The sequence below is a fragment of the Perissodus microlepis genome, chromosome 7 (genome assembly GCF_051167445.1).
Source record: "Perissodus microlepis isolate ML-2025 ecotype Zambia chromosome 7, ASM5116744v1, whole genome shotgun sequence".
NCBI lineage: Eukaryota > Metazoa > Chordata > Actinopteri > Cichliformes > Cichlidae > Perissodus > Perissodus microlepis.
Window position 1 is genome coordinate 4,071,878 of NC_140467.1, and position 22,678 is coordinate 4,094,555.

Below are 22,678 nucleotides of genomic sequence, written 5' to 3' on the forward strand. Positions count from 1 at the left end.
CTCAGATAGCTCTAATAAAACAAAAAGGAAGATTAAGACAGAAAAACCTCAAAGTTTGTGAAAACTGACTCAAAGGCAAAAACGTTAAAGTGCACTTTGAGCCTCTACAAAAACAATTTCTGGTTAATTCTGCCATCTAGTGGCAATTTGTATAAGTGTAATGAGATGTTTTTGACTGCATCCCCACCACCCTTTTCAACATAATTATTAGAGTAACCTAACTTTCTTATAGCCAGAGAAATCTTTAGGCTTCTCTGATTTTACAGTAATTTTTCAAATATTAGCAGAGAATAAATGATGGAAAATGACTTTTTTTCAGGAATGTTTGATGCATATCCTTGAGAAGCCAGAAGGTCACAGTGGAAAAAGCCATCAGACATTGGAAACAATTACTTTTCAATGCACTCAGCAAAAAATACAGACAGACAAGCAAAAAACAAACAAATACTTTGACTGTATAATTGTGAAAAGCATTGCACGCCTTAACCACACTCCTGTGGTTTTCCTGCACATCTACTGTAATTTTCTCCAGAAGACAGAGATGTGCAATCAAGGACTTCTAAAGCAAGCAGACAGAAAAACAAATGGTCAGAAAGTGACAGAAATTCCTCTCATATCCACACCTATAACAGAACAGCTAAAGTCCAGACTTCGCTCCCTTACATTAAGCTTTACTTTCTTTTTTATTTTCTGTTTCACTGAGCAGGATTTTTCAAGCTGTTTTTCCCTTAGAAAGCAGAAACAGAAATGCTCAGGTGTAATGTACTTTAAAAGCCATGGCTTTTAATCTTATCATGCATGCATTTTATCATGCATGCACGATACTTAGGGAAAAAAAGGCATATTGCACAGCTTCACAGATCTGGTTGTGCGACAATGATATAACTTGTCATTCTGCCCCAGGGTGATACAACATGCTCTTCTTACCGAGCACAGTGTGCTATCTTTGCTCCAACCCTGACATTTCTGTGGGATGCAATATATCCCACAGAAATTATTTATTCAAAAGATTTATTTTTGTTCTTTAAACAAAACCTGTTAACAAGTTACATTAAACTTCTATTGCTTGAATTTACACCTAAAATTCAATAACATGCGCATTCATAATTGTTTATGAGTGAAATATCCTTCGATAACCATTCCATCATTAAACCAAAGGTCAAAATGATCATCCTTCTGATTTTTCCAATTGATAATAACAAAATGTAATTTACCATTAATGACACTCTAACAAATGTATGAGGCTGGCTCTTCCTATAATTACAAACAGGGTTACAGTAAAAACAAACAAACAAAGTAATTACATAACGTATAACATTTTAAAATCTACCAGATAGACTATCAAAAACTTAGAAATGAATACCTCTTAACACCTTATTTTAATCTAGTCTTGATATAGTAACCCTGTACCTCACTCAGAGCCAAAGGATACCCAGTTATGACAAATGTACACCAGAGCCCTGCTAGGAGTACGATCTATGTGGGTACAGTTTTGGTTATTTAATAAAAGTGTCATTTAAATCAATTAAATCACAACTATTGTGTAAGTTTGTACTTTATCATTAAAAAATGATAACGTACGTCATCACCTCAAAGTTTTGCTATCACTGTGAAATGAACAGCTTGTCAAGTCAAATGTGTGATATCAACAAAATTTCACTGTGCCCACTAATGTGGCATTAGCAACCCACGTGACCAACAGCTACATCGCTTTTGCCAGGCTGTAAATTGCCAGTATTATTTAAAGGGTATGTTCAACTTATTTGCCCAGTTTTCATGTAATGCCAGTGTCGTTTTACAGACTTTAGACACAACTGCCATGAAATTAAGACAAAATTCAAATAAAACTTGCAATTTATTTATTGTAATCAAAGTTGTCACACAAAAACAATCTAATTCATGTCCAAACCAATTAGAGAAGCTCTGTGCAATAGTAATAGTAGTACCTAACTCTACAGCAAATGTTATGTATTAACAACTGCTGATGCCATGTCACATCTTAAGTTTTTATGTAATTTAACGTGGCTCACGGGGTGCACATTGGTTAGAGATTACCGCTGATGATGACAATGGGCGGGGTTAGTTATGTCCGACCAAACGCACGGTTGCGGCACGGTCACGAAAAAGAATCGAGCACACCTGTTCAGAAGCTGACCTTGCCGCGCGGCATGTGATCATCCGGGTACTTGTGGGTATACCACATAACTGAAACCGAAGTCTCCCATTAGCTGCCTTTAATCTCCCAGTTTAGACGATATTTTCGGGGTTTTAGCTTAAAAACGGAGTTTGCCAGAGATTGTATCGAGAAAACGTCGAAATCGATGGTGGAACATTTAAAAATAACCGCAGATGACGCGTAAGCAGAGGTAAGAAAGCACATTATGGAAACGTGACGCGGAACACGTTGCATAACGTTTAATTCTGGCCAATCACGTCGCTCCTTTCAGCCCTGCGTATTCCTGTGGGTGGAGATGTTGATAGCGAGGACATCTTGCATGGCCGACTAAGGCTGGTGATGTAGTTTATGTACAGTGTTTAATATGTTAGTAAGGTCGAGAGAGCGTTGAATTTGTGCAGACTAACCCCGTTTGTGGCAACAAAACGTAAGTATGTACGCGTTTGTACGTTTTGCTAACTACTAGCATATTTTATATGGCCTTCGCGCAAGCGCCGTGTGTTAGCTCATCAAAACAATCCATTTGAAACATCGTTTGATGCTGTTAATGTTCTGTTTTCGAACTTAATCATGTTGAATTATTCCATTTCAGCGTTGCTGCTAATTGAGAGAAGAGTTGCAGCCCCTTTCTGCGTCAGCTGCGGTTTCCACCTTTCTACACATGCATTCATTGCTGGTCAGCAGACCCAACGCTGTGGATAAATTCATGGAGCTTGGTTAAGGTCCAACAAACCATTATCGCCATCCAGGAACGCAGAGCAGCTTTAAAGCTACTTCGGCCTCGGATGTGTATTTGTGACTTTGTTTTTGCCACAGAACAACGTTAGAGGGCGTCGTTTGTTGTTTGTGGGAACTCCTTAATACCTTTTTCACCCCACTAGTGGTAAAAAAAAATAAATAAATAAGGGAGGCGACATGGTGGTCAATACCATCCACTGGTTCAGGAAGGGACTACGGCTGCATGACAACCCGTCTCTGAAAGACTCTATCCAGGGATCGGACACCCTTCGTTGTATTTATATCCTAGACCCCTGGTTCGCTGGATCCTCCAATGTGGGCATCAACAGGTGGAGGTAAGATGGGTCACATGCTGCTTTAGCTTTTAAGTATGGGTATATAGGAGTGTTATGTGGGTTAAAGGTTTGTTCTTGGTATTCGTAGTTTTAAGCTTGAATCTAGATAACATGGACTTTGAGGCAAACATGTTCATTTACTTTATAAACCTAATCATAACAATTGGTCACTTAATCCTTAAGCGCCTGTCACAAAGTTCATATTATTTAGATTCTTAAGACCTGTGGAGAACTGCATCTCCACACAATATGGTGTGCTTTCAATTGTCAAAGGGTGTTTAGGTCAAACTTAATCCCTGGTTATAATTGCTTAGTATCAAGACCTGTGGTATTTTAGCAATCACCCAATCAAAACTTAATATTGTTTTAGATGTAACCTTTATCTTCACTAACTGCATACACTCTCTCTTCACGTCGTTGCTTACACTCGTTCAGCTGCTTTTTAACACAAATATCTAATCAGACAATTGCATGGCTGCAACCTAATGCTTTTAGGCATATAGACAGGGTCAAGATGACCTGATAAAGTTTAAGTGACTCATCAGAATGGGAAAGAAACATAATTTAAGTGACTTTTAATGTGGCGTGGTTGTCGAGACCAGATGGGCTGGTCTGAGTAGTTCAGAAAATGCTGATCTACTGTGATTTTCCAGTACAGCTATCCTTAGTTACAGACAGTTGTTTGAAAAAGAGAAAATACCCAGTTAGGGTGAGTTGCGTAGATCAGAGGAGAATGACCACACTTGTGGGTATTGTAACAACAAGTCAGATAACCAGTCATTACACCCAAGGTATGTAGAATAGCATTTCTGAACACACAACATGTCAAACCTTGAAGCAGATGGACTGTAACAACAAAAGACTTCAGCAGGTGCCACAACCCTAAGCTTAAAAATGAGAAACTCAAGCTACGCAAAGATTGGTGTAAACAACATAAAAGCATGAGTTTATCCTGGAGAGTATTTTCTTCATACAGTTTGGATCCCCTAGTACCTGACCATTGTTTAAATGCCACAGCCTATCTCAGTATTGTTGCTGACCGTGTCAATCCTTTTATGACCACAGAGTGATCATCTTATGATGGCTGCTTCCACCAAGTGACAAAGCTCAGATGATCTCAAACTGGTTTCTTGAACATCACATGAGTTCACAGTGCTCCGTTGCCATCCACATGTACTAGATCTCTATCCAGTAGAGCACCTTGGGGATGTGGTGGAATGGGAGATTTGCATGATGGATGTGGAGTTGCCCAGTCTGCAACAGTTGTGCGACGCTGTCATGTTAATATGGAAATCCCTCAGGAATGTTTCTAGCACCTTGTTTAAACTGGCACAAAATTAAGAAAGTTCTGAAGGCAAAGGGGGAGCCAACACAGTACTAGCAAGGTGTTACTCCAGCATGTTTTGTAGAAGAGTTAAAGAGGAGAGAAGCAGGGCAAAGTGGCTCTCTAACATTAACTAACTAGCGTATTGTTTTATTAAAAAACGTTTGGTTTGTTTTCTGAAGCGCTTATCTAATTCAGAATGGAGAATTATGTAATTGCACATCTTTCCATAGATGATGGGAATTTGATTGAACAAAAAAGTGCTCATTTTGATCAGGCAGACAAGTCGTTAAAATAGTAGTTTTAAAATATTTACATTCATTCTTTAGGGGTTGGTACTTTGCAGCTGTTTTTTAAGCATTGATTTGCTGCAATATTATAATTTTATGCCTATTATTTGGTCCTCTTCCAACAGAAAAGGTACACGTAATTGGAAAATGAGTACAACATTGAGAGAGGACCATATTGTGTCATGAACAAAATATTGAATATGTCCCCTTAAAGCATAAATCTGCCCGACTAGTTTCCCTTGTAAGGCTGGACATTAATCAAATTTTAATATTGATCACAATTTTAGCCCCAACCAATATTAAAAATTTGTGTTAATAGAATTCAGAACAAATAAAATGCTACCTAATGGGGTTTTATATTTCAGCAGGAAATTTATTCTTGATTTCTGCTGTGCATCTCCAGGTGCTTTTTTTGCCACACTTTTTGAACCTCAGTGAGAGGATGACAGTCACACCATCATCATCATCATCATCATCTCAGTACAAGGGATAATAATCATAGCTTTAGTATAAGGGCACATATCAGCAAATTCCTGGAGTGAAATTGCTGAAACTGTAGGAATTGATGTGAGGGAATCTAGAATCTAAAAAAAATGTGATGAAAAACAGTAGGGGACCCAGGAGGTGAAAAGTCCCATCATTTTATCTGTCTCTACTGGCTAAAACACCAGTACACGCCCATATGACAGTTAATACATAATGCACACAGCAACGTCCTCAGCCACTTACATAGGTCATGTTGTAGGCTCTGCAAGGATCCCCTGCAGAAGTCTAAATCGAGCCTCAATCAGCACCTGCATGTGCCAGTCACACCTGTTTTCTGCACCATGCAGCTTGAAGTTTCCTGGGTGTTTTGTGGATGAGTAACACTGCATTAAGACAGACGTATGAATGAACTATAACATTATGATTAATGTTGTTGTTGTTTTTTTAAGCCTGCCGCTATTACTACATACTATTTTGAGTAAAATTTCAAAGTGTGGACATTACTTTTTCAAGACAAACTGCCAAGGCTGACTTTTTCTCTACAAAATGCCTTTTGTAGACGAGTTGGAAAAGATGGTGCAGAAAGCTGCATCTGGCCAGAAGGGAAAAAAACGCACAAACCTTGAAGAGTTGGCAAGATTTGTAGAAAATACACACTGGCAATAAGCAGATGCATGGGTACCAATGGCTACACCCTCGCACCCACAATAAAGAGGATGCATGTTGCACGACAAGACGCGATAAGATGGCTGATCAGTTTGTTTCACTAACTCATCTACACAGGGCATTTTGTAGAGGATATGTCAGCTGTGGCAGTTTGTCTTGAAACAACAACTGTTTTCACCTTGAGCTGCTTTAGTGACCAAGATCTTGACCAATTCCAACTAGTTGGTAATATTTTTTTCTTGTTTTATAGTATTTTTTTTCTTCCCAGAATCCTCAAATAATTTTCATCAGATTTAGTAATTTAAAAATAAATGATGATATTGTTGATGGTTAATTGTAAAAATCTACAAAACTTTATTCATTCTCTTTAAACCCACCCTTTGACATTACAGTTTCAGTTTGATAGTCAGTGGGTCTTGGGGGAAGCTGCACACAGTGCATATGTTACAAGAAAGCAGTGAGTGAATTATTTTTGCTATATTTATTTATTGCAGATGTTCATATGTTACATTACATTATTAGTCACATGTTGCACCAGTGTCCAGCTCTTTTTGTCTTTAAAATCAGTCCACTGTGGTTAAAAAAATATTTATTACTTATTTATTTATTTATTACTGAGTCTATGTGTGAGAGAGAGGGCTTTCACCATTTATATCCAAAGAAGGACATATAAAGGTTGCAGGCAGTAAGCTTGCTGCCCAGCCACTCTGACAAGCTATTTTTTTTCCTGCTTACTGACTCTGCTGTTCAACCCTGAATCAGGGGCTGCAAATTAGGGGCTGCAAATCTGGGTCAGTATGTTGTTATAGTCATTACATCATCCATCCTCACTGCTTTGACCTATATTAAACACGCACACCCCTTTAGTCAGCTACACCATGTCATTTGTGTTATTACATGCACACTATTTTTAGCTTATCCCATGCGTCCATACAGCCGCATTTGTTCACAATGTTGCAAGCAACTATAACTGCTTAGTTTTACTACACACTGGTACACTGATTTAGATTGAATGGAATATGTTTGAGTTCTTATGGAAGTGCTCTCCCTCTCTTGTCTCAATTTTCATGCTGAAACAATACAAACTGGTCAGTAATTTGTGCTTTGTAGCTTGTGAACCTTAATGGAAAAAATGATGGATTATTTATTTTCAATAAATGCTGAAGAAAACCCATGTTTTAACCTTGGATACACTCTGTTACACAAAGCACTAAACTGAAAGGGAAAATTAGGCACAGAGAAAAAGCTGGTTGTAAATAAAAGGTGATTATTGTGACCTCAGATTGGTCTGAATGGCTCAGAATGGGAGCTGGAGTGGTGAGACAGAGAAGCATACTGGGGTTAGTGGAGCAGAGGTTTACTGAGGGAACCTGACCAGACAGAACAGAATTCAGAAAGTAGGGAGTTAAGCTGATCTGGGCAAGCAGTGCCAGAGTGTTAAGCTAAATCTAGTAGCAGAAAACTGCAGTGAGCAGGAAGATTTGCAAGGTAAATGGAAGACGGCACAATTTCTAATACTGCACACATGCGTATAGAGACACTAAACTGGAGCAGAACTTCACCAGCTGCACATTAGTCAGTTTTCAAGTCTCTTCAAGCTCAGCTCTGACACATCGTTGACTCCACTAACCATCAAACACACCCATTTCCACTGCCACAATACAGCAGACGCACACTGCAGCACAGAGAGAGGAGGGGAAGCCACTCCAGAAGTGATTATAGGTCAGTGTGACCCAGAAAGGAATATCGAGGGAGTGTCAGAAGGGAAGACCAGTGTAACAATGGGAAATTAAGAAATACTGTAATCTGTGGGAATATTATGATACATTACTTCCATAATGTTTCATTACTTCCATACAGTTAAAGGGTTTTTAATTTGTAGAATTAGAAGATAAGAGAGCCGTTATTAAAACTCTTGTGGATAATAACTCGAGTGTATTAAATGAGGATATGAAGGCAGGAGAGTATTTGTCAGAAGATATAGGTAGTGTGCTGATAACTGATTTTTAAAATTTACTCCATATCTGCTTGCCAAAGCCAAACTCTTTATTAGATCTTGAATTATATTATGAAATCCTAGTAATAAAGCAATTATTATTTTTAGGTTGTGGTTTAGGTGTCAGTTACTATACAAATGCCCCTCAGATGTTAATGGAAGACCATGGACGTGACTTAAGGATTTTCTTTTTTTTTTTTTTTTTTTTTTAATTATGTTAGATGTTTTTTTTGTTTTTTGTTTTTAAGTTTTGTTTTGCTGCTGGGTTTGTAGAGAAATTGTTGAGAAAATGTTTGTTTAACGGCATAAGTCATGAGTGCTCCTACAGTATACATGTTCTGCTTTTTTGCCAGTAATATTTACAGCAGTTTCACCAGAAGAGGGCTGCATGTTCACATTAATACACTGCAGTATCTATGTTGCTGAAAAAACTGTCTGCTGTTTATTTATTGTGTTTTGTCCATATGTCATGATGTCATCAGTGATGTTCTAAAATTATTTTTTTTTTTCTGATGATGGTGGTAATGTAATGTAAATATGTTAGTTTTTTTTGTGTGTTTTCTGTCCACAAATGCAAAATACTCAAGTTTTGGCAATCCAACATAATGCATTGTTGGAATGCAACAGTGCAACATGGTGCATTTGAACCTTTCCACTTTTAAAAACATCTGGCTCCATATTGTCAAATATTTAGCTCTTTAGACCTTAGAACCTGCTAAAATAACCCAAAATGATAGCAGAAAGTGAAGGTGATCTCTGCCCTTGAAAAAAATGGAAACTCTCATAGTCATCAGAAAACCTCTATATTCAGGTATCAAAAGTCATGAGTGAGGGTACCTGTTGCATGTTGTTTTATGGGAGAAATGGTTAATCTACTAAAAACTATTTCTATACTGAATTTATTAATTGTAGTCTATTACAACTTTTCCATTCCTTGTGCCTGTTATCAGTGGTCATATGAGACTGATACGGTTTTACTTAATCGATCAATTGTAGCCAATTATTTGATCCTTCTGGGGTTTTTCTTTTAATTTTTTTGTTTGCTTTTTTTAATAAACAGGTTTTTGCTGCACTGTTTAGAAGACTTGGATGCCAGCCTGCGCAAACTCAACTCCCGCTTGTTTGTCATTAGAGGCCAGCCTACAGATGTCTTCCCTCGTCTGTTTAAGGTACGAGTTTTGGAGAAAAAGATGCAGTCCTGCACTTTACTTTTTCTTCAAATAAACCTAATATAATGAAAGGGATTTAAAAAATAAATAAATAAATAAATAAATAAAAAAAATAAAAAAGTTATTACATGGATGTTCAGACTGAAAAATCTGTATTTCCCAAATATCAATGTGTGTATATATTCGTTAGAAAAACACGTTTCTAGTTGTGTATGAAATGAACTGTATGCGATTTTAGGTTAATCACCGTTTCATTTTGCTGTCAATGACTTTCAAATGTTGCATGCGTTCAATAAAATGCAGCAGATGTGTAAACACTACTGTTTTTCGTTGTTACCTAGGAATGGCAGATAAACCGTTTATCTTATGAATATGACTCTGAGCCTTTTGGCAAGGAACGTGACGCTGCCATCCAAAAACTAGCCAATGAGGCTGGGGTGGAGGTCACGGTGCAGATTTCACACACCCTCTACAATCTGGACAAGTGAGTGACTGTATAGAGTAATTAAGCTGAAAGTCTCATAGTAATGAACCAGTTTTAAGGCAGATTGTGACCACCTACTCTGTCTCTGCAGGGACTGCCTTTTAATACATTTCTCTTTCATAGGATTATAGAACTTAATGGCAATCAGCCTCCACTCACCTACAAACGCTTCCAGGCTGTAATAAATCGAATGGATGCCGTCGAGATGCCAGCGGAGACGATCACATCTGAGGTTCTTAAAAACTGTGTCACACCAATCAGTGAAGACCATGATGAAAAGTTTGGGGTGCCCTCCCTTGAAGAGCTTGGTAAGTTTTTGTGTTTATGTACACGTTAATACATTGTTGCCTTTTCTATCATCCATCAGTGTCAGAGTTGGGGGCAAACTGCAGTTTTTAAGTTGAATGTGGTACTTTTTCAGGTTTTGAGACAGAGGGTTTAACCACAGCAGTGTGGCCTGGAGGAGAAACTGAAGCCCTCATGAGGCTAGAGCGGCATCTCGAGCGGAAGGTAAAAATACATCTTACTGAGAACAAAATGAAAAACTAATTTAGAAACTTCCTCAGGTTTTATGTCTTAAAAAAAGAAATGTCTTCCTTACATGTGCAGTGAATTGTTCAGTGTATATACAGGTGTAAGAGAAATATGCACTTTAACTGGATGATCGCTATTTCTCAGATTTTTGACTACATTTCTTTATTGCTCTTAACATAGTACACCATGTGCATAGAGGTCAGTAATCCAGTTTGTTTTTTCTTTTTTCCTCACATTACTTCCAGTATCAAACCAGCTGAGTTCCTCTTGCATTACTTTGCGCTTAATTATTATTAATTTATTTTTTTTGTACTGAGCTACAACAAGAGTGTAATATCTGTCATTTGTCGTCATTAATGATCTTCAGTAGTGACTTTATTGAAGGTTAAGTTTTGCTGTCGGAGACTCAGAAATGTAACATCTCATTTATTGTCAGTTATTCAGATGAAGCTGACTAACCTTTTTTTTTTTTTTTAAAACAGGCCTGGGTTGCGAACTTTGAGCGTCCACGTATGAACGCTAACTCTCTGCTGGCCAGTCCAACAGGCCTCAGCCCCTACCTGCGCTTTGGATGTCTCTCATGCCGGCTCTTCTACTTCAAACTTACTGATCTCTACAGAAAAGTACTAATTCCATAGTATTAGTATTATATTTGTTGGGCTTAGAGGCTTTAGCGTCTGTTTTCAAATTTGTATTTTTTTCTTTCATAAGCCTAAATCAGCTGTCAATCATCCCATCAGGTCAAGAAGAACCACACACCACCACTGTCCTTATACGGCCAGCTGCTGTGGAGAGAGTTCTTCTATACAACTGCCACCAACAACCCCTGCTTTGACAAGATGGATGGCAACCCCATTTGTGTCCAGATACCCTGGGACCGAAACCCAGAGGCACTGGCCAAGTGGGCAGAAGGACGAACGGGCTTTCCTTGGATAGATGCTATTATGACCCAGCTGAGGCAGGAGGGGTGGATCCATCATTTGGCAAGGCACGGCGTTGCTTGTTTCCTCACCAGGGGAGACCTCTGGATCAGCTGGGAAGAAGGCATGAAGGTAAGAACGGAGAAAAGGGAACAAGTGCTTACATGAGGCTAGATTTTCTAAAGCCAAAAAAATAAATAAATCTGAAGATGTACAGGAGTCAGGTTTATTCCCAGCCTTATTGAAGAACAATATCCTGAAAGGTTATTATAGATTTTTATGTCCAGTGAAGCCAAAATCATGTTTCCTGCACCAGATTTAAGTGCATATGAGTCACTCTGGTTATTATTCATTGTTTAAAAGTGCACTTAAAGAAGAGTCAGAGTAAATTGGGTACCTTGCTGTTGTCTTCTTTCTCTCATTTGTTGTTGACCGTTTTCTGTTTGTTTTTTTAAAACAGGTTTTTGAAGAGTTGCTTCTGGATGCAGACTGGAGTGTAAATGCTGGCAGCTGGATGTGGCTTTCTTGCAGTTCATTTTTCCAGCAGTTTTTTCACTGCTACTGCCCCGTGGGATTTGGACGACGCACCGACCCAAATGGCGACTATATACGGTCAGCGAGACATTTTATGATGTATCACATGAAAATAGAAACAATAGTGTGGGTATTTGTGTATCCCTACAGTCATTTCAAGTAACTAAGTACAATCTCGTGGTTAACTTGTGGGGAGGGTTGTGTTTTTTGTTTTTTGTAGCCTCACATGGGAGGAATAATTCGTCTCGGTTACAAAAGTGAACATTGAACTTTGTTTAGCACTTTATATAATTGTTAGTGTATTTGGGATAATGTGGCCTGTGTTGCACCACAGAAGTTCTCCTGAATATGAAATGTGATACAGTCATGTGGTGTAATTGGTAAACACTGATGAAAATTTGTCATGAGACACAAAGAATGTACTTTGAGCCACAGTATTAACTGCATGTGTGCCAGCTAATGTAACATGACATGCAGTACATCCAGGAACTTGGACCAGTCTGTTACATTAGTCTACATTACATTGTGTTAGGACTGGGCGATATATCGAGTTTTTAAATATATCGATATATTTTTATACGAGATATGAGATGTGACAATATCGTTTATATCGATATAGTCTATGTTACGTTATAACTATACTTGTGGAGCCGCAAGTTTGCCTCTTTCGTCCACTTTTGTCTCTACGCTGCGTTACTCTGCCTCGCCTCCCTCCTTCACTGAACACAACTCCCCCTCCCCCATCGCTTCACCTGCAGGCAACGACAGGACGGACACGGCAGCTATCAAAGAGGAGCTGGTCGGTAAAAAGAAAACATTTGGAGATTACTATTTTAGTGCTGTCAGCGTGACGGACGTTAACGCCATAACTGCATTAACGGGGCAAATCTCTGTTAACGAGTTACCGCGGATCGCCCCGTGCGTGGGGCTGGACGCACGGGGCGTTGACCCCTAAAATCCTTTCATTTTCTCAAAGATCGACAGTGTACCTTATGTATGAATTCTGGTTGTGCTTACTGACCGTGAAACGATTTTATGTGGTACACAGCGCTCAGAAACCTTTCAAAAATGTTTTGGTACGACTTTGGTAAGCTACGAAGCTGCACTGCTTGATGGATTGTTGGAGCATTACGGCTACCGAGAAGCCTCGCGGAGTGATACGTACTGTGCTTCAACGTAATATTACCGTATTGTGCGTGTTTAAGGACCACAAATGGCACCTGTTCAGAGACACGGTTACAAAGAGGATTTCAAACTCCAGGCTGTCGGTCACGCAGTAGAACTGAGCAGAGCAGCTGTGAAATCTCTTTGTTATTATGCTCAGGGTCTGTTAGTTTACATTTTGAGTGCACAATTGTGAGCTTTTTGTTATGCACACAAACAACATTGTTTTATTTTACTTATGGAGCCTTATTTATTTATTTTTTTTAACTTTTTATTTTGTACTTTTTCCAATTTTATAGTACATGCAAACAAAAATATGAAAAAGGAACACAAAAGAAACAAACTAAAAGGAATAAAGGACACCTAATCTGTGGAAGAGGGAAGAAAAAAAAAAAGCATTATTATTTAATAAATGCTGATAATTTATTTCTGAGTAATTTTTTCTTGTACATCTACGCTGTATGCTAATGAAAGTGCCTATGTGAGATTTGGGACACAGCTTTGACTAAGCACTCTTTTTGTTCTTACTTTATGGCTTTAAAAAATATCGATATATATATCGTATATCGCCATCCAGCTAAAGAATATCGAGATATGAATTTTGGGTCATATCGCCCAGCCCTACATTGTGTCATCTTCGTCTGATTTTGTGTCTGATTTTTGTGTCTGCTTGCAGGCGTTATTTGCCGATATTGAGGGGTTTTCCAGCCAAATATATCTATGACCCTTGGAATGCCCCAGATGAAATACAAAAGGCAGCCAAGTGCATCATAGGAGTCCACTACCCCAAACCCATGGTGAACCATGCTGAGGCCAGTCGCATCAACATTGAGAGAATGAAGCAGATTTACCAGCAGCTTTCCTGCTACAGAGGACTGGGTATGGATGCCAGCTAGATACTAATTAAATGTCATGGCATTATTCATTTTGCTAAGTGTACCATTCAGATAAACATTTTATCTGCTGTTTGTGAGGATGACTGATCTTGTCCTATGACTTTTTTTTTTCTCCTGATAAATACACAGAACCTTATTATACCTTCATTAGGATGTATTAGGATAAATTCTAACTCATAAGTACAGGTGACTGCTGGAATCTCCATAATACTCCTACCATCATATTAAATTACATCTGCAACGCCACACACAGAGAATATGTTTGACACATGGTAACAGTTTGAACCCTGAAGTAATAATAATAACAATAATAATATCCATCCCATTCATTTTCTTCCAATTATCCAATTTTCGCGAGTGGGCTGGAGCCTATCACCCTGGACACTCATCATCAGTCTGTTGCAGGGCTAATAATAATAAATATAATTGTTTTTGTTTGTTTGTTTGTTTGTTTGTTTGTTTGTTTGTTTTTAATAAAATAGCCCAATAGTTAATATTTTAACTATTTTAATTTGAAATCCTTTTGTTGTCTCACAGGTCTGCTGGCAACAGTCCCTGCCAATTCCAACTTTGGTGGAAATGGCACTAATCCCAGAGCAGTCAGCACAGTGACCAATGAAGGTCCAGGAGGGTCCTCTAAAGACCCCTCTGTGGTGGGAATGTCTCAAACAGGTACGTATTGAATATTTATTTATAGTCACACCTACAACATTGAAAATCTTGATTTATTGCAAAATACAATTTCTGAGAGTCATCAGACTCACACTAAAATAAATACTCATGAGACTGCAGTGGTAGGAAGTGTAATGTTAAATATATGAATTCCCTACCTGTAGGCTTTTTGATAACTGTTGAGAACTAGAAACTGAGGATTGGGCTTTATTACAGAGGACAGCTGAATTACTGTTGTTCTTGAGAAGCTACTGGAAACCGATAAAGCCGAGCTAAAATTGTGGACTGAAAAAATGAACATTTAGCATTTTTGTACATTTTGCGCATAGGCATATATGCGGTTTGTTTGCAAATTAATTGTATGTTATGTTTTTAAAACAGAAAGAGCACAGTCTGTGCAGAAGCGTCGTCATGAAGAGACTCCCCTTGAAAGCAGCTCTAAATCCTGGAAGCAGAGTAAATAGGGTGCTGAAGACAGAACAAGGATTCCTCAGTCTGTCTGTATCATCTGGGTAGCATCCCCCCTGCATTGCCCCAAATAACGAACAGTAATAGCTAAAAGTACCAACCATTGTAGAGCGCGAAAGGGAGGGGGGAACTGGATTTTTCTTCTATCTTTTGACTTTTAGTCTTAAAAACTCTTTAGTACATGACATTCAAATTATCGGGACTTGGAACAGTCAGCTGTTAACATGACTCGATCGGACACATTATAGATCTCAGGAACAGATGAAAAGTTAACAGAAGGAATCTGCAAAAGGGGTAAAGCAGCAAATACAGCTGAGTATAAAATCTTCTCATCAGGATGTTGTGAAGCTACCTATTGTCTTCCAATACAATATGTAATTGTACAAATGCTGAAACTAGTAGCCAGTGCGCTTTACCCCCCGCTACACTCCACATTAATGACGTCAGAACATGATCAGGCTCTAATTGGAAGGTGAAACACAATCAGTGATTTTCAGACAGCCTGATCTGATGCTTCAGCTTCCACACTATATGTAAAAATGTCAGAATAAAAAAACTATTCCCATTAGAGTGACAGAACCGTAGGAGTTTTTTTGTGTTCAGCTGACACTATCACTCACTTTTAGTAAACTGACTTAAAGTAAAATGACCTGGGTAAACTTTCTTTTTATTTTTTAACAGCCCTCTGTATCTTTAGCATCATTATTACATCCATACAATATTGATTGTAAATAAGGTTAGCACGTTGTTAAAGCAGGCCATACAAAAGGCGTCATACGTTTTGTAAATATTTCTTTTTAATTTCCAACTTTTGTATATTTGGTAACAGGATCTCAAAATTCCTTTGTAAATAAAGCTACCAAAAAAAACTCTGGGGGGGGAAAAAAAGTTCTCTGAAAATGTGCAACCCCCCCCCCTCCCCCCCTTCTCCCATGTGATCATAAATCTGTTATTTTTGTATCAATTACCAAATTACAATTGTATTGAAATAAAGGATGAAATATTATTGCATTCTCATTTCTTATGTGCTGTAATACCTCTGATGTTTGTTCCTGTAACTCATTTCATGCTAATTTTATTCACTGTTTGCCTTCTTCAATATTCCAACCTGAAGTAGACACTTCCTCAAATTTGTTTCACAGCAGACATATTGACTTGATAAATTAAGCATTTGTGGCATTTTAACCACAATGATTCACTTCCAAGTGTCCCAGGGAACCGTATGGATAACGGCAACACCTCCCCTAAGAGGAATGAAGCTGTCATTAACACACCTGCTTTTCCTGCTGTGAAACTTCAACTTGTCTATGAGAAGTCATGTGTGGTGGGTGCCAAGTTGGAGTTATCCAGCCACCATTTAAATCCAAATTACATGGTGACAGATTACCCAAAAGGCCCTTCCCTTTATTCACTGACCTACTGAATCTGCACTAAACTTGTCTGAAACCTACGAGTAAGAAATGATGTCAGGCCCTCCTTTACCGATAAAACAGGTACCTGCATTAAAACATTTAAGCAGAAGTTATATATTGGTCTGAACCAGAGTTTGTTCACTCGGCATCCTTTATGAAGTTTGTCCACCTTTAAACTCAGGCTGTAAATCTTGCAACAGATATTGTGAAAGACTGAAACTATCCCAGCAGTTGTGTGTATTTAGAATACTTTAAAAGTGAGCAATGGTTCTCCAGCTGTTCTAAATGTCTTTCAGTTTTTCTTTGGTTCTTTGGACAATATAGGTGGTTTTTCAGTCATTTTCTGTACAGTCCTTGGACCTGACTATTTTCAAAGAAATTTCGGGGTTTTTTGTCCACTTAGCACTGACATCTCAACCATCAAGCTTAAAAAAAAAAGGTATCCAACTCCAGGGATAAACTAGGGTTGTGTGTTGATTCCCAAATGGCTACAAGCTGAAAACATGGCGTGGTGTGCAGCACATCCTTAAAAGAAACAAAACAAATAAAATAAATGTCCTCCAAGAAGCCTGGAAACCCATTCCTGAAGTCCCCTTGGCTAAGCTTTCTTATTCAAGTTTTCAGGCTGTGTTGGCTTTTACACCATGTATAATGTATACACACACGTTTCAACAAATCAACTATTTTCCTGTAAAATGAAGAAATGAGCCTCACAGTTCTGATAGAAGAAAACATGGCTCCTTGGAAGAAAAAGAAAAGGTGGCTCAAGACTTTTGCACATTGCTGCAAAATATGTTTTATAGTCTACATCTCTAAATTGAACAATAACCACCAACATTAAGTCTATTATGGGATCCATGTGTTTAGGATTTTTCGTTATTGTTTATTTCCACCCATCTATTTTTTTTCCCGCTTATCCATTTAAGAATCCCTGTAACTCAAAGCGGGAATAACTCCCCTTTTAGTTAGTTAACCAATCATATCTGTTGGTTTGGTTTCCTGTCTGTGTGCTCCTGATCAGTTTCATTAGTTTTACCTGCGTGACATTCGATTAGTTCTGCTTTCTGTCGTCCTTCGCTCCAAGTCGTCTTCTCCTTCAGCGTTTATCCACCTTTACGCATTTATCCAAAAGTGCTTTGGGGTTTGGGGTCTTTCTGGCCTCACGTTGTTCTTCTGTTGGATTATGTTTTGTTGGAGACTGTTTTTTTTTGTTGTTGTTGTTGTTGTTTTGTCTTTTTGACTTTCCTGTCTGAACCCTGCAGCACACTTTGTTACTTTGCAATTTAATCAAAGTTCATCTTTGTTTACATACCAGCTTTCGTGTCTGCAGGAGCTGTGTTGAGATTTTGAACTAAACTGTTCACTTTGTTTTCACTAGAGTAACACAAGGGTCTGAATATTTTGGGGGATTATTGTGCATTAGCGAAGAGGGCACCTCGTGAGTCACGTTGCTGTGAAAAACGCGAACAATCCTCTTGTGGATGCACTGACCGTGTCCAATAAGGAGCTTGGACTCGGTGGGCGGCGATAGAATCCAAACCCCAATAAATTGTTCCCACACAGGCGCATTTCTCGATGCAGAGCTTGATCCCTTCTGATTTGTTTGGCTTGAGTGCTGCTGGAGATGGAAACGAGCTGGGAAAAATTGCAAAAGAAACCCGTTCGCCTCATTGCAGCAGCCTGCAACGACATGGGGATCGGGAAAGATGGAAAACTGCCCTGGGATTTACCGTAAGAGTTAAACCACTGTGGTGACGCTTTTAATAAATTAATTTAAATAAATTTATTTAAAAAAATCAAATAGAATAAGTAGTCTATGCATGCACGACAGCTGATGTGAGTTTTACTTCTGTTTATCTAACGTGTTTCAAACAGCAAGAGTAGTTACAAAGGTAACAATCAGTATGTGCTGTAAATATCAGTGTCATTAAGTTGTAACAGTTAGGGCAGCAGTGCTAGAAGTCAGAGTTTGAGTAACCAGTAACCAGGATAATAAAAGATGTACCCTGTGAGCAGCAGTCAGCTTTCTCAGAATAATGAGCTTACTGTGAAATGCAACTGTTTTCTGCCTGACTTAACACTGGAAATGTGACTTTCACAGGACTGAATTCCAGTACTTTATGAACACTGTCAAAACGGTGTCAAGACCAGGTATTCTTCACATCCCATCATACATTTGTCATAGAGGTCTGGGTGTCATTCACAATTTTGAAACACTGCTTCCAAAACCACATCTGCCTTTAGGGACCAAAACGTAATGAGCACATTTAAAAAAATATATAATATTCATTTAAAAATGGTAAATGGACTGGTTCCTATGTAGCTCTCTACATGCTGACCTACAGCCACCCTCTCAAAAAATAATAATTATTATTAATAAATCATGGAAGAGTTCATAAAAAAAGCAAGTAATAAGGACACATTTCAGTTCAGTTTGGCATAAGGACTGAGGGATTTGGCAATGTTTTACTGTAGTTGTGTAAATTCTGTGAGGACGGCTTAATTCATTTGAACATTTTGATACCCAGTCCTATATTATGTTCAATAATTTAAAAAGAAACAGAAACTACAAAGGCCGAGATATTAATTATGTTTTATTCTGTAAAACACAGGAAGGATGAATCTTATGGTTTGGGGTAGACTCTGCTGGAACTCCCACCCTGAATCTTTGTTTCCACTTCCCAATATTTTGCATGTGGTGTTGAGTAAAACCCTGGAGTGAGTGTTACACAGACACAGAAATTCAGATCATCCAGAAATCAGTTTTGTTTTTCCCCGTTTTCTCTTCATCGTCTTTTCTTTTTGCGGTCTTGTCTTTCAGCACGGTTCCTGATCACGCACACTTCCTGTGTCGAGATTTTGACAGTGCCATCCGCCTGGCTGCAGAGCCCCCCCTCGCTGACTTAATAGAGACCATCTGGATTGTTGGTGGAGTGCAGCTTTACAAGGTAAACCAGTATGGCAATATCCACCTAGACTGCAGTGTATTTAAAGTGTAGGATCTGTTATTGACATGTTCACGTGTAAAGAAGTGAAAGCATAACTTAGAAACCATAGACAGGAGCTTATTTACAGCTCCATATTTTTATTCTTGGACTCTACTATAATAGACTTGCATGATTTGGAGTCAAAAAGAATATTTACTTTGGTGTAAGCCCTCAATTCATCCACCTTCCAGCTAGTTTTTAACATGGATCGTGTCTGAACTGTCCTAACTTACTGTGATACTTGAATAAATTGTAAATGGACTGGTATGTATATAGCACTTTTCTTGTCTAAGTACGTACTCAAAGTGTGTTTTTTTTCTAGAGGCCTCATTCACCCAGTATCACACACACACAGGGCTTTTTTTCTATATCCAAGCACTTTGCCTAACATTCACACACACATTTGCATTGGGGGCAATTCAGGCTTCTGTATCTTATCTAAGGTTATGTCAGTCTGCAGACTGGAGGAGCCGGGAAGCTAACTACTGACTCTACATCCTGAGTTACAGGTGAAAAATTCAAATGTATGCTTAGAGTTTCACACATTTAAAGTAAGAGGCTTTAAATGTGGCTCCTTGGTGTGTTTTAGCACCAAGGAACATTATTCACATACTCAGCTCTAAGCGGATGGTGATTTTCTCCCATTGCATAACAAAGTGCCTTATTTCCAAAGTGACATGTTAACACACAACATTCTTGTTTTGTAAGCCTCAGCACCTCATTAAAGTTAAATTATATTGAGTGGGTGATATATTGATCAGCTTTTCACACATTTGTTTCTAGTGGTTTAACAGAGTTGCAGTGGCTGTAGCAATTAGCTGTGTTCTCTGGTTGTCAGAGGATATTTGCATATATTTAGAGTATCTTTCTCAGGGCTATCATATATATGATAGGGAATAAGATCCACCAACAACATCCTAAAATCTACTTTGGGGAAAACTGTATTTTAGTATCCTCAATGTGAATAGCATTTCTCTTCCTTTTCCTTTTAACCAGGATGCATTAAACCACCCTTGGTGTGACCTGCTTTACCTGACAGATGTCATGGCTGACTATGACTGTGATGTTTTCTTCCCAGAATTTGACAAAAATCTATTTCAACTACAGGAAAGGTAAGTTTTCACCTCATCTGAAGTGCAGGGCATACTGATCACAAAGGCTCAGTGTCTCTTTGTGAATTTGCTGGCACTGAAATTGTTATGAAATAGTTTGCTTTTTTTTAATGTGCACCCAGCCAGCCTGTGACGCCAGTGAGGAAGTGATTTTTGCTTTTTGTTACAAAGTCAACATCAGCACCATCTGTCAGCCTGAGACATTTGGTTTTAACAGGTTGCTTACCAAGGGTTTGAACAGCTTTGTTACTGTAATAAAACTGAATTGAAATAGTAAACTGGCAAATATTTACAGGGAGATTATCATGGAGTTCATAATCAACCTTTTAATATCCAATTTAATGAATGTGAGGATAATTCTACTCTACCTATCTGCCTTTTGCATTTTGATTGTTTTATTAAATTATGATCAGTTGTTTTTGTTCTAATTAACCTTTTTTTTTCTCTCTTGTTTTCAAATAAGATTTCCCGGTGTGCCAAGTGAAATTCAAGAGGAGAATGGCATTAAGTTCAAATACCAAGTATTCAAGAGAGACACTGCCGACACTGTGTAGAATACCTTTTTTAATTAAAGAAATGCCAATGTCTTAAAAAAGACTTTTAGTAATGTAGTCGATGAATAATTCAAACAGTATAAATGTGACTTCTTTGTCTTTGCAGTCCATAGCCACTTTAAGTACAGACACTCCAACAGTGCTGCAGTGCTTGCTGCTCAACTATTTTACTTTTTTTAGTTTCTGCTCTTTTTTAAGCTACTATAATCAGATCTGGCATGTCACTTTCTCCTGTTGCCCTGTCGTTTGGCAGTGTTCCTATCTCGTCCTCCCACTCAGTCATTTTAATGCAGCGCAGAAAATGTGCTTGAGTCAGTCAGCAGCCTGCATCAATGCCAGTACTCCAAGTATCACAGTAGATCTTTTACCCTTTCAGTCAGCTTGACAGGTGCCTGTTTAGAAAGTGATGATTTAATAACTCCACCTGTGTGCTTTCACATTATAATATGTCTTATTTAAAATGTTACTGCTTCAATCCATGGTAGTTCAAAATAGTGAGACTCGTATTTGTTGATACCGGCTTTTCTTGGGATGTTTTTAAAGACGGAACCATAAGTACATGGTGAATTTTTAATGGAGAAGTAATTGACACTGTTTGTTTGTTTTTCTCAGTTTTAATAAAATACTTTACTCTTATCTGGCTGTACGTGATCCCTTTAGCCAGTAGATGGAGATATATCAATGAGGCAAGAGACCAAAAGCTTATGAGCACGCTGCTGTTAACTAATTATCAATATTTTACCTCTTGTTTCTAGCCAGTGCATTTTTTTTGCTCAGTAAATAAATCTAACTTAATCAGAACAAGAAAACACCTCAATTATGAGTAAACTATGTATATATTTTAGCACTAAAAAGCTCCATGGACTGTCTGTGGGTGTATGACTGTCTATCAAAAAGACTTCATGGATCAGTGTTTCACTATAAGCCTAAGTGAGAGTTTTCTGGGCGTTTTTATCTTCCTGTCTAGCATCCATCACTACTTTGCTTAGACCTCTGTTATGATGACTTCATGTAGTCTTTATCTCAAACCAACCACCACCTGAGTAGATATCTAATCAGAGCCAATGAAATGAGCATACGGGGACAGGATACACAGTGGCACAGTTATTCACTAATCCAATTACAAGAGGAACATTTGTTGCTAAAAAGCCCAAAACAATGAGGAATACAAAGGGGTCTTTATCCAAGGAAATATTTTTAACTAGAACAGGAGGCTTTTGGCACATGTCTAGTTTACTGTTGCAAGAGAAATGCTATTAACACTGGTATTAATGTCACAGTCTGCAGCCTAAGATGCCCATTCCTGAATAAGGGCATGACCATCCCACACTTTGGATTGTCTCATCCCCTGCATGGAAGTCACAAAGGGTCAAGAAAAAGGTCACCAAGCGTTCATTCAGTCTTCATCCTTCCAAGTCTTTTCTCTTTTAAAATGAAAAGACAGATCATTCATTGTTGAATCCCTCTAGAAGAAAGTTTTTTCACTTTTTCCTTTTGCACAAAACACTGGTCCTGGAGTCCATCTTACACACAATAACAAACTTTGACAAGATCCGTGTGCAGTTTTCACTACACATGTCAGAAACAATAAATGATAAGAAAACTACTTAACAGTCAGGGCGGCTCTTTTCTGTTTTTATAACATTAAAAACATTTTTCAGTTGCTGCAGATTTGTTGGCTGCACATGAAACAAAACTCCTGCTCAACCACATTCCAAAGGTGCTCTATTGGAAAAAGATCTGGTGACTTTGAAGGCCATT

At 38.3% G+C, this 22,678-nt stretch overlaps 2 protein-coding genes across 4 annotated transcripts; both read left to right on the top strand.

The window, feature by feature from the left end:
• The first annotated feature begins 2,172 nt into the window (after window positions 1-2,172).
• cry1b (cryptochrome circadian regulator 1b) lies at window positions 2,173-15,858 on the top strand. 3 transcript variants are annotated; one of them, XM_084932880.1, is made up of 12 exons: window positions 2,173-2,366; window positions 2,769-3,249; window positions 9,072-9,180; window positions 9,522-9,664; window positions 9,788-9,972; window positions 10,086-10,174; window positions 10,681-10,821; window positions 10,939-11,250; window positions 11,579-11,730; window positions 13,493-13,695; window positions 14,250-14,384; window positions 14,766-15,858. In XM_084932880.1, exons 2-12 carry the CDS (start codon window positions 3,092-3,094, stop codon window positions 14,846-14,848), a joined length of 1,710 nt encoding a protein of 569 aa, XP_084789006.1. In that variant the 5' UTR covers window positions 2,173-2,366; window positions 2,769-3,091; the 3' UTR covers window positions 14,849-15,858. The 3 variants fall into 3 exon arrangements, with proteins under 3 accessions (XP_084789006.1, XP_084789005.1, XP_084789004.1); XM_084932879.1 differs by lacking the exon at window positions 2,173-2,366 and adding an exon at window positions 2,445-2,607; XM_084932878.1 differs by lacking the exon at window positions 2,173-2,366 and adding an exon at window positions 2,445-2,603.
• Window positions 15,859-17,363: 1,505 nt separating this feature from the next.
• LOC146382318 (dihydrofolate reductase) lies at window positions 17,364-21,553 on the top strand. The gene is made up of 6 exons (XM_084932893.1): window positions 17,364-17,995; window positions 18,366-18,415; window positions 18,877-18,982; window positions 19,086-19,212; window positions 20,248-20,363; window positions 20,827-21,553. Exons 1-6 carry the CDS (start codon window positions 17,889-17,891, stop codon window positions 20,915-20,917), a joined length of 597 nt encoding a protein of 198 aa, XP_084789019.1. The 5' UTR covers window positions 17,364-17,888; the 3' UTR covers window positions 20,918-21,553.
• The last annotated feature ends 1,125 nt before the right edge of the window (window positions 21,554-22,678 follow it).

Excerpts from the sequence above, each read along its gene's own strand:
- cry1b (XM_084932880.1), top strand. The coding sequence starts at position 3,092 with ATGGTGGTCAATACCATCCACTGGTTCAGGAAGGGACTACGGCTGCAT. Across the intron at positions 9,181-9,521 it reads TCTTCCCTCGTCTGTTTAAG|GAATGGCAGATAAACCGTTT; the intron begins GTACGAGTTTTG and ends GTTGTTACCTAG. Across the intron at positions 10,822-10,938 it reads TTACTGATCTCTACAGAAAA|GTCAAGAAGAACCACACACC; the intron begins GTACTAATTCCA and ends TCATCCCATCAG.
- LOC146382318 (XM_084932893.1), top strand. The coding sequence starts at position 17,889 with ATGGAAACGAGCTGGGAAAAATTGCAAAAGAAACCCGTTCGCCTCATT. Across the intron at positions 17,996-18,365 it reads AAACTGCCCTGGGATTTACC|GACTGAATTCCAGTACTTTA; the intron begins GTAAGAGTTAAA and ends TGACTTTCACAG. Across the intron at positions 18,416-18,876 it reads CAAAACGGTGTCAAGACCAG|GAAGGATGAATCTTATGGTT; the intron begins GTATTCTTCACA and ends TGTAAAACACAG.